Here is an 11,172-nt window from a genome sequence, read left to right as displayed (position 1 = left end):
AATCCTGTTTTTTTTGTCGCAAAGGACACAAGGACGAGAGTTCAGTGTTCTTTGATATACTAATTGTTACACGAATTTATATTTAATGTATTAAATGATTATTTTGCTTATTAATGTATATAAAATATATAATAACCGAACGGGTAGTTTTTTATGACAGTCTCAAAAATTCGTGTTCTTTATTTTGAATACGTTACTTTCACTTCTTTTCGAAGACAGATGTTACAGGAGTCGCTGATTGGTAGTTAAATAGTAAATTTACCTAAATCTTTGCTAGCAAAGTACTCACTGTGAAACACAAATAGTGATGCTTGGATGACGGCCTCACCGTACACAACATAACAATACAGATATTTTTTTTACAAATAGGACAATAACAATACTACATACATATTTCTATGGAAAGAAAATTAAAAAAAAAAGTCACTTAATTTTATATTTATTGAGAACTCGAAATAAACGATTTTGAATTCTATTCCAAAGTAAACAAGTTTAAATTCCATAGAATATTATTATAAAGTTTTCCGCGTTTTAACTATACAATAAACATAATTGTTTTAATTCTTGAGCTGTCTACAAAGTAGCGTAGTAATTAATTTCTGTTGATATTTACAATCAACAACAACTTATGCGTTTTAGTTGCAAATTTACCTTACCTTATACAAAGATTATGCTGGGTAACCGGATTGCAGGAGATCACTATTTATAGATAATCTATTTGCCAATAAATATTAATAATACTGAATAATATAATCGCATTAAGCGCGCACGTGCCTTTTTATATCTCGAACGTATTATCTTTTCATTTAGTAAATTATTAACAAAAGCAGTGTATATCACGTCTTTATGCGTCAAACTACTAACTAAACTCAAAAACTACGGCTTGGATTCATGCGGTTTTCAAATATAGATAGTGCCTTTTCTGAAGAAGTTTTATGTGTATAATTTATTGCGTTCTTACTCGGGACTAGTATTTATACGTAATAATGAAACGCGAAAGTTAAAAATTATTTTTTGGCAATATTAGATTAGACATTCATCTTACCTGCGTGGTACAGCACATAATACTTATATTGTATAGATTAAACTATTTAATCTTAATACTTTTACGCCAGTAAAACTGAATGCCTAGCCATAGAAATATTATTTTTTCTCTACGGTTTTATGGAATTTTCCAAAACATGTTTTTTTTTTGTTAATTCGGTACCTTTGGACGAAGCAAACTTGTTTTTTTTTTAATCATAGCGGAAGTTATTTATAGCTGCAAATAAATATAACTTGACCAATGACCCAATAACATAAAAAGCCGTAACAAGATTTGATCTTGTTGTAATTATTGCCGTTGTTATAAAGTTTCTTTGTAGGAACTGTCATAAGTCTTAACGTCGTAGATTGCTAGATCGAAGTGTATGGAGGCAGAGCCGGGTGTTAACAGCTACCGTGGGCCCCATGGGTAACTATAATCAGGTGAAATCAGATATTTCTTGACCAAATGTTAAAAATAAAATTTTTAAAACGGTGGATTTTCAAAAATTTACAGCACAACTTAAAAAGTGGACTATAATAGTATAATGTTCACTATTTATCGTTTTTTCTTTGTATTCAATGTCAAACCTCGGGACCAAATTTAGTTTTGTATATCCGACTTCCACTCAAGTAGCAAGCTCATGCCTTACTTTATTGTTTTACGAATTTATATATTGGAAATCTGTTCGACTTTTTTGGAAAAAAAAATAGTTAACAAAGACCCAAATAACATAAAAAAACCTAAGTTAAGAGGACCCTAAAATGATTCAATGTCACACTGCCGACTTAATTTGTCCGGTCCTGCATTGAGAAGGATAAATAAATGGCCTGAGTCCAATTGACGTCACAGAGGTCAAAGTATATTATGTTAACGTATTATTTAATGTTTTTTTCCACCCCATAAACATTTAAACTGGTATAATTTTCACGATCACTTACGTATTTTGGACTTTAAATTATACTTGAGAACTCTTTATATTACATATGGAAATTATATTTAAAAACGGATATTTATATATAAGGAATAAAACTGAAGTGGCATTAGTGTGCGACCTTAGGTTAATTTCATTTATAATATCAGTTGAGATGATACAATACAATTCAAATATCCTACTGAATACTATTCAAATATAGTATTTGATGGCTCATGTAACGCCCATTACTTAAATAAATGTGCAGTATATCTGAGTGTTTCTGTTTTTGCCTTTTTCTTTTTATTCGATAAGTACCTGGGCTTCGGGGAGCCATGGCCGAGAATGCTCCTCAACACGAACAACAGAGAAAGAGCTTTTTTATAGTTGAAAATAAAACTATAATACATTTATCTAATTAAATTGTTATAAAGGTTGATATTAACGTCGTGCTTTGTAGTTATTATATCATTACATTAGTAAAAAACGTGGCTTATCGTTAGGATTTACTAAGTAAATCGCGGAGGTACTTAACCATATTTCTTGAAACGTAACATAAAACAATATATACAGTCAGCCAGCTACATATCAGATCACTTGGCCTGGACCTCATACTACAATAGTAGCGGGGAATCTTGGGAATCCTTTGATAATATTGAACAAAGATTTTTTTTTTCTCTTAACGTTTCGTGTGGAGGTTGAGACAAAGACAACAATACAATGCAATTAGTTGCTACGTAACTCAACATCACAATGATAAACATTTTTTTACACAATTCATGACGCAGAGTCACTAAAGTCCACTGGAGTCAAACTTTGGATCGTCTAAACGTTTTATTTTTTCAACAAATTTTTCAATTTTCTTCCGTTGGTTTGTTTAACTTTTGATAATAACGGAACGGGACAGATCATTTATAATTTTTATTTAAATAATTGGGGCCATATGATCGTATCTTAATTTTATTTTTCTTTAATTAATGATCGGTCTTCAAAGTATTTGACGAAATTAACAATAAATTAGTCTAAACAATTGGGTAATACGCTAAATACATATATGTTTTTATTGCGTTTGACTTCAATCTAACCTTGTAAAAACTAAAGATGGGGTCTACGGTTTTACACTCATGCAAAAAAAGTGCCTATTCACCCTTGTCTTGGCTAAATTAAAAAAAAGATTTGGGAAATATCGAAGCGAAGACAGAATTGCGACAGTCCGCAGTATGAAAGGAAATTCGCATCTGAAGTGGTTGAAAGAATCATCAAGTAATTTTACATCCAGAATAATTACTCTAACTTTAACACAACACGAAAAGTTGTGATATTTGACGTTTATGCTAAACACAGACACATTATTAAATCAATTTTGTGACAAACGTTAAAACTACGGATATAAACCGACTGACCGATGGCTGAACTACCAACTGATATAATCAACAATAGTCATGCTACGGTATAATTGTGCTGGTTTTAGGGTTGTCTGTCCGTCATGAACCATTTTCAAGAAATTTACTAGAAATTAATTATAGCGATCCTTTCGGCTCCTTTAATTTCTTTCTCGAAAGATTTTTGAAGGCCTATCCGTGATCCGCTTAAACAATAAAGCATTTTGAAGATTCGATTGTGATTTTGAGACCAGCCCGTCTGACGTCAACATTCTTTAGGAATGCTGTTATTGCTTATCAACTGTCAAGGCTTTATATCCTTTAGTCGCCTTGTACGACATCCACAGGAGTATACGGAGAGTGCCTATTCTAGAGCCGGATTATCTTTATATTTATCTTTTATTTTTTATATTATCTACAAATAAATAAAGGGACAAATCACACGGATTGAGTTGGCCCCAAATTAAGTTAGAGACGTGGGGGCTTACTATCATCTCTTAACGCGATCCACTTACGACCTAAACTGAACTGCATCGCAAATTCGTACCATCGACTTAATTTTTAGTATGAATGTGATTCATTTTAGGTTCCTAAATTGAACTAAGTTACATTGGAATTGTTCTGTAAAAGTTGATGGAAGGCCTGCTGATCTTTTGAACCTATGTAACCATATTAACTACTTTAAATAAATTAAAAAAAACACGAGTCATTATAGTAATTAATATGACTCGTGTTTTTTTATTTTTTTTTATTCTTACGGAACCCTCTGCCTCTCTGAGCACTAGCTCTTGTTCAGTTTTAATGCCGCCGATTGATATTGAACTTAGCTTGAATGGAGATGAGAATGTTATCAGTAATACAAATTGTGTGGGAAGCACTAATGTTCTGCGATTAGGTAATTCGGTGTCATTACGCTCCATAGGGAAACGGATTATTTTCGATATGTAAATTAATGTAATTTACTCGATTTAAATTTAATTGATGACCAAAATATTAAATTAATCAAGAAGAAATTTAATTTACATATCAATCAGCAAGAGAGAATCTAAAAGAATTTTCGTTGCTTCTCTGTGCATTTCGTCCAGTTTGTGTACAGTCGATTGTACTTAGGTAGTTGTATTTTCTGTTTCTTAATTATTACTAGGGTAAAATGACCGGGGATTGAACCCGGGCCTTCAGTGTAGCCATGTAGGCATGATGCCCATTAGGCCCCAGCGGTCGACAAGTTATAAATAAAACATTATCTTTTAAAATAATTCATGAAAATTACGAGCAATAGCTTTCAACTCAATTTGAGGCAATTATTTTTATCATTACGAGTAATATTAAGGGAGTGAGTTTTCCTCATTACGTTTTCGTAATGTCGATGAACACATTATGCTTTATGTTATATGTTCACCACATCGTTTAATGTTTAGTCTTCTTCTTCTCCAATTTACAAATAGTAATTGCTCACAGTTATAAAAGCCGAACTCTTATGTTCTAGAACACTAGTGGAGTTACTTATAACTATTGTTGGCACAGCTTCAGCTGTTATGCTGTGCTAACTGAAGCTTGGTGGTGTAATGGTTGGACGCCCGCCTATGGATCCAAAGGTCTCAGGTTCGTATACTACTCGTGCTATATGAGTTTGTATACCTATACATATATAGTAGTTTTCATAGACCACCACTTGCTTTCGGTGAAGGAAAACATCGTGAGGAAACCTGCACACTGGTGGACAGTTTAGTTCACTCAGTGTGAATGCGACTACCTGCCACTAGATGGCGGTAAGTAGTCGTAAAAGTCATGTTAGATGCCTTTAGGAGACTTGAATAAAATCGGACACCAGTGTTAGCGATAACACACTCGATATGATGATGAGTTAGCACAGCATAGCCGAGCGTCTGTAGAGTCCAGCTCTATGGCCGTCTTTTGGGCATTATAATTTAATTTGTATTTTATAAATAAGTTATAAAAGGGTTTTGTTATATATATTAATTGTGTAGCATACTTCAATCGAACTTTGATAATATTATGAGAGCACCTAATGCTACATAATTCAGCGTTTTGGGGAAGCACTAAAACTATTTACTTTGAAAAGAAATTAATATGACGAGGTATAGGCTATGTTTATACTGGGCCTAAAAAAATAATGATTTACTTTGTGCTCCACAGTCCCATTGCTGGGCAAAGGGCGAAAAAAATACAAAAGCAAAATTTTCCTATACGTGATCGGCCACCCTAGTCCACTGTGTCATCTTTTCTATAGGAATGTACGTTGCAGTGGGTTAGGATTATAGATTTAAATTGCCAGGAACATTTCCTAATACAAGGAAAGTTTCCTGGAAACATCCAAAACCACCGGCAACTTTGGAAGTTTTCAAATAATATTTTTTATTCACAATGACATTATTCATATGCATAGGCATTACCGAACACGGAATTTTAACATAAAAACTATTTTTTATTATAATGAACAATTGCTGAAATTTACAAATAATATTAGTAAAAATAGTCTTCGACAATTATGTACTCTTATATTTGAAATGCACTCGCTCGATGCCATTTAAAACCCTCATCGATGTTATTGTAAATAAAATAAATTATTATGGAAACTTCCAAAATTACTACTTAAAAACTTTGAAAGTTTTTAAGTAGTAATTTTGGAATATTTCTCGAAACTCTTTTGTTAATTGACGTCTTCGGAGAAAAGGCCGCGGTGAAGTTTGTTGCGCCGCTTCTTCTTCACTTGCGCTTTGGAAGCCGGCAGTAGACTTAGTTTAAGTAATTTTTTGACGTCAATAAGTGATGTAGATGAAGTATGTAAAGAATTTTGAATTTGAATTTGAATTTGAAACATTCCTGGAAACCTTCAAAGTTAGACTTTCGGGAATTTTCACCTCTAGTTACGATGTCGCACGTTCATTCACCCCGTTTGGAACTTTATGCAAAGGCAATAGCAGCGAATTTACAATGGTTTGAAATAGCATGATGTGCTGGGACTGTACTTCGCGTGCTGCTTGCTTTTACGAATTCCGTGTATGCACGGTATTTATATTCACTATGAATCGACACACTATAAAATAATTATAGTCTAAACTTTAACGGGAAAGCATTTTTCCAATAAGCACGTTATTTTGAATATTTAAAAAGGTTTGTATACTACGTTGTATTAGACTCTGTATTACAATTTTGGAAACACAAAATTAATTTGTTTATTTACATGTTTATTCGTATTGTTATTAGCAGTTGTTTAATAAAACCGAAGGGTTCCTTAACATTTATCTATAACGCCAAAAGTACATCATTTGTGAAAATGTCATCTAGATGTCACGGTTCATCAGATTCAACCTAGTGGCAGACGGACAGACATAATACTAGTAATAGGGCTCCGTTACACGCTATAGCAATGGTGTCACTTTTAGTACATATTTGTAATAGCAAGAAAGTTTATGAATAAATAAATAAATAAATAATGACTAATGAAATAAATGAAATAAAATAAAATAAAATGAAATGAAACGAAACGAAACGAAACGAAACGAAACGAAAAGAAAAGAAACGAAACGAAACGAAACGAAACGAAACGAAACGAAACGAAACGAAACGAAACGAAACGAAACGAAACGAAACGAAACGAAACGAAAATGAAAATAAATAACCCATTAATTTAATAAAATTGTCTGCTTCTTATTTTAAAATTAACAGAAAGTACTAGGTAATAGAAGAAACAGGATGTTTGTGTAATCAAAAATCTTGCCTCTGATTCCCATGGACTTAAGCATTAAGTAACATATTCATTTATTCTGTTGAGTTGTTGATTGAGATTAATAAGCCATTAAGTTATTCACTCTAAACTTATGAATTTCAAATGTCTGTAATAAGATTATTGTAAAACAAAAAATAAGTACATGTGTTAAAATTAATACACGCACAATAGCCTCCAAAAATACAAAATACTTATTGTTTTAACTTTAACTCTTTTTTACTTTACGCCAATGATCGAAGGCCTAAACAATAGATGTCCTTGATTGTGAAACCTTGGCCGTGTGTGCATGTCAGTGGTTGATTTCTCACTAACTGTGAAAGTATCGATGACAAGTTCATTTAAAAAACATGCTCGCGTGCTTAGTCTGGGAGCCTGGTGACTTGAATGAATGATTATATGATGTCATTTCGAAAAGTAAAAAGATTGTGACAACTAACTGTGCATAATAAAAGAAATATCTATGTTGAAACCGATGAGAAATTCTTTTCTAAATTCCAAACTTTTTACATACGACATAATATTATTATCATTGATAATTTGTGAGTATTTCATCTCTTTACTAAGTATAGATGAATTAGGTCACATTGTCTGCTGCGCATTGTGCTGACATAGGTCAAATTGTCCCAGAATATGAGGACTGATCACCCGTCTCGTACCTTGCACTGGCTGTGTGTCTCTAGAAAGTATACATAAACCGTCATCGACTAAAACATTTCTTTTCTTTGTCAGTTGATTTTGAACGAAATCAACTTTTTGCTTTTATTTTCATAGTTCGATTAAAATATGCTGTAGTAGTAAGGTAAATCCATTAAAAACTGTTCATGGGCTCCTAGACTAGAATATCCAATGGACATTATGACAGAATACCAAATTTATTCCATATGGGTAATCTATATACGATATTCAAATAGGGGAGACAATAAATAGTTGACATTCAGGTATTCGTCAGTATTTCATCTAATAGTGCATCTAAGCCATGTTTCATTACGTATTTATTACATTAGCTGTGCTATGTACTCATTCAATTTTGGGTAAGTCTAGATGGTTTTAGTCTCAATATAAATAAATTACCTTTTGTCTCACTGGTGTGAATAATATAACCACACCGTTTGTCATGATCATAAACCTCATAACGTGAAAACCGTACGAAAATTATCCTATAACGTTACGAATAGTTTATCATAATTTTTGACGCGAACTTAAATTTTATAAAACGTGTATTTTTGTACCAAGATTAAAAATCCTATGCTAATGTTTCCAGCCACCCTGACACAGCCAGAAAAAGTCCTCTTACAACCAGATGACGAGCTCCAATCTCCCGAAGGTGTCAATCTAAAGGCTCTTGATATGCTTGGCTTCGATCATGACTCCATAATTCTGTCAGAGAAAGTGCCAATCTATCCAGAGTATGTAGAACCCAGGCCTCCAGTGAGTGAAGACCGCATCGTGGGTGGAACAGAAGCTGAAATAGAGGACCATCCTTATCAAGTGTCATTCATTGTAAACAATTCCTACTTCTGTGGTGGAATTATTATCAGCGAGAACTATATAATGACTGCTGCGCATTGTGCTCAAAAGTGAGTAAATACAATTGGAAATAATACTTATTCTTACATTCATTTGTGTGTTTCTAGCCTAACCTTTTTTCTATACTGAACATTAGTGTTGGTATACATTAGTAGTAGATAATTATTACTTTTTACCCTTTGCCATGAAAACGATGGGTCCTTGGGGTTCTGAAGCAAAATTATTTTTAAGAGACATCACGACGCGCCTCATGGAGGCAACAGGGGGCTTACCATCATCTCTTAACGCGATCCATTTTACGATCTAAACTGAACTGCATCGCAAATTCGTACCATCGACTTGATTTTTAGTATGAATGCGATTCATTTTAGGTTCCTAAATTGAACTGAGTTGCGTTGGAATCGTTCTGTAAAAGTTGATGATAGGCCTACAGGAGATTTGAGAGCTGGCACATTTTTTGGTCAGCGTGTAAGTCTCGCAATACAGTGAGGAAACGCTGCTAGTGTCTTGGCCACGTTGTCTGTGGCGCGTTAGAAGATTATTTTTATTTATAGAATTTTCCAACATTTTTGTAAATTTATAGGTACCTATGTAGTCTGGACCAGGACTACATAGGTACATACCTACAAAGCTACTGGTCCTGTATGAATAAGTTTACTTATTCATAGTTCAATAGCCTCATTAAACATGATATTTGCTACATTTACAGACATATATCCTTTATATGGATTGTTTGCTCTCTTGCCAGTTCTTTCGCCCGATGCTGAGCAGATCTATTTCCAGATGGGAATCTAATTTAGACTCTCATGAATATACAACAGGGATTAATATTCAGAATAAAGTCATTAAAAGACCTATAAAATTCAGGATACCTCAAAATATGACAAAAAAATTCTTCAAAAAGAGACAAGAATAATTTTGCATTTGATTATGTAATATGTTTTAAATTTAAATAATGACATTTAAAAATTCAGGGCTTGAGCGGGAATAACGGCTCGATTCTCCGTCCCAGGGTTTGTTTCTCGCTCGTACTGAATTTTTTCATCTCATTATTTGAATATAGTTTAAAACAGTATGTGTGATATAAAATATGTAATATCATATTACAATAAGTACTACTGAGGGTCGTGGTCATTACATGGATTGAAACACACATAACAACTTTATAGGCATTATTAATGGAGTGGTTTGCCATTGCCTTCTTCATTTCACACACAAGTTAATAATCAACAAGTGTGCAGGTTCCCTCACGATGTTTTCCTTCACCGGAAGCAAGTGGTGGTCGATGAAAACTACTATAAATAAGTCAGACTGGTATACAAACTCATGTGGCACGAGTAGGATTTTCGCACCCGGGACCTGTCGATCCACAGGCGGGGGTTTTAACCATTACACCACCACCGCTTCAACAATAAGATCTAAAGAGTTTAAAAATATCGCCATTTCAGTGTCGACCCTACAACTGTTGTCCTGCGAGCTGGCAGCGCCTGGCGTAAAAACGGCACAGTCATACCGATCGCTTCAGTGACCCCCCATCCAGAATACGATAACCCCCCTTTCGACAAAGACGTGGCCGTGATGAAAACTGTTCTGCCGATGACGTTTGATGAAACGATGCAGCCGATAGCACTGCCAGAGAGGGAAGAGCCTGTAGATGAGGGGATGACTCTTATAGCCAGCGGGTGGGGGCGTATGATGGTGAGTAAGAACGGCGCTCTCTGTTCCCTAACGCCACATTACGATTTTGTCAAAACATTTGTTAATATATAGTGAAAACTAAACAAACAAGATGTGATGATGTTTTTAAAATCACTAATATTTAACAAAATTATGCACCCAACATGACTTAAGAAGTGTAAGGCATGCTTATTATATTGTTTGGTACGCTCCAGCAAGGTGCCCCGACTATACCGGAGCGACTGATGGAAGTTGAGATCCCAGTAGTGTCCTACTTCCGTTGCATGTTGGTCTACTACAGCGTGCTCACCAGGAACATGCTGTGCGCTGGTAACTTCTTTTTCGGAGGAAAAGGAACATGTCAGGTACCATAAGCATTAAAATGACTGTATTACATGTCACACATTAACTAATTAAAATATAATTAATGAGATGAGAAAATTCGGGACTCGAGCGGAAATTGAATTAATTTCCGGCCGAACTGCACTGAGCACTGTCCCAGTTAGGCAGGGTTCAATTCCGGCTCAAGTCCATTAAACGTTAACCTAACAATCTTTGTCTTGGATATATTAGATAAACTTTGTTGTATAGTCAAAACTAGAATTATAAAAACCCTGTACACTAAATCCTGACGAGTCCGTCACTTATGTTGGGTAATTTCAAATATATTTGCAGGGTGATTCAGGCGGCCCAGCTGTTCAGAACGGTAAAGTTGTAGGAATTACATCCTTCGGGCGAGGCTGCGCTCAGCCACTGTCTCCAAGTGTCTTCGCGCTGGTCTCCGCTCCCACCATACGGGATTTTATCAAGGAGCAAACTGGCCTTTGAAGAAATGTCAAGAATCTTTAGCTATAAGAATAATTTATTGGTCAAATATATCATGTGTTAATTGCGAATA

General features: G+C 34.4%; 1 protein-coding gene across 2 annotated transcripts; it reads left to right on the top strand.

Moving 5' to 3' along the window:
* The first annotated feature begins 729 nt into the window (after positions 1-729).
* LOC128669654 (trypsin-2-like) lies at positions 730-11,172 on the top strand. 2 transcript variants are annotated; one of them, XM_053744620.2, is made up of 5 exons: positions 730-1,467; positions 8,332-8,647; positions 10,046-10,295; positions 10,490-10,639; positions 10,950-11,172. In XM_053744620.2, the coding sequence occupies exons 2-5, from the start codon at positions 8,418-8,420 to the stop codon at positions 11,100-11,102; spliced, it is 783 nt and encodes a 260-aa protein (XP_053600595.1). In that variant the 5' UTR covers positions 730-1,467; positions 8,332-8,417; the 3' UTR covers positions 11,103-11,172. The 2 variants fall into 2 exon arrangements, with proteins under 2 accessions (XP_053600595.1, XP_053600594.1); XM_053744619.1 differs by lacking the exon at positions 730-1,467 and adding an exon at positions 7,948-8,101.

The sequence above is a fragment of the Plodia interpunctella genome, chromosome 4 (assembly GCF_027563975.2).
Source record: "Plodia interpunctella isolate USDA-ARS_2022_Savannah chromosome 4, ilPloInte3.2, whole genome shotgun sequence".
NCBI lineage: Eukaryota > Metazoa > Arthropoda > Insecta > Lepidoptera > Pyralidae > Plodia > Plodia interpunctella.
Note: the sequence above shows the minus strand (reverse complement) of the source record. Positions and strands in the feature narration are given on the sequence as shown.

Coding starts and splice junctions, on each gene's coding strand:
- LOC128669654 (XM_053744619.1), top strand. CDS start 8,047: ATGTTTCATTACGTATTTATTACATTAGCTGTGCTATGTACTCATTCA. Junction 8,102..8,331: donor ATGTACTCATTCAATTTTGG/GTAAGTCTAGAT, acceptor TAATGTTTCCAG/CCACCCTGACACAGCCAGAA. Junction 10,296..10,489: donor GCGGGTGGGGGCGTATGATG/GTGAGTAAGAAC, acceptor GGTACGCTCCAG/CAAGGTGCCCCGACTATACC.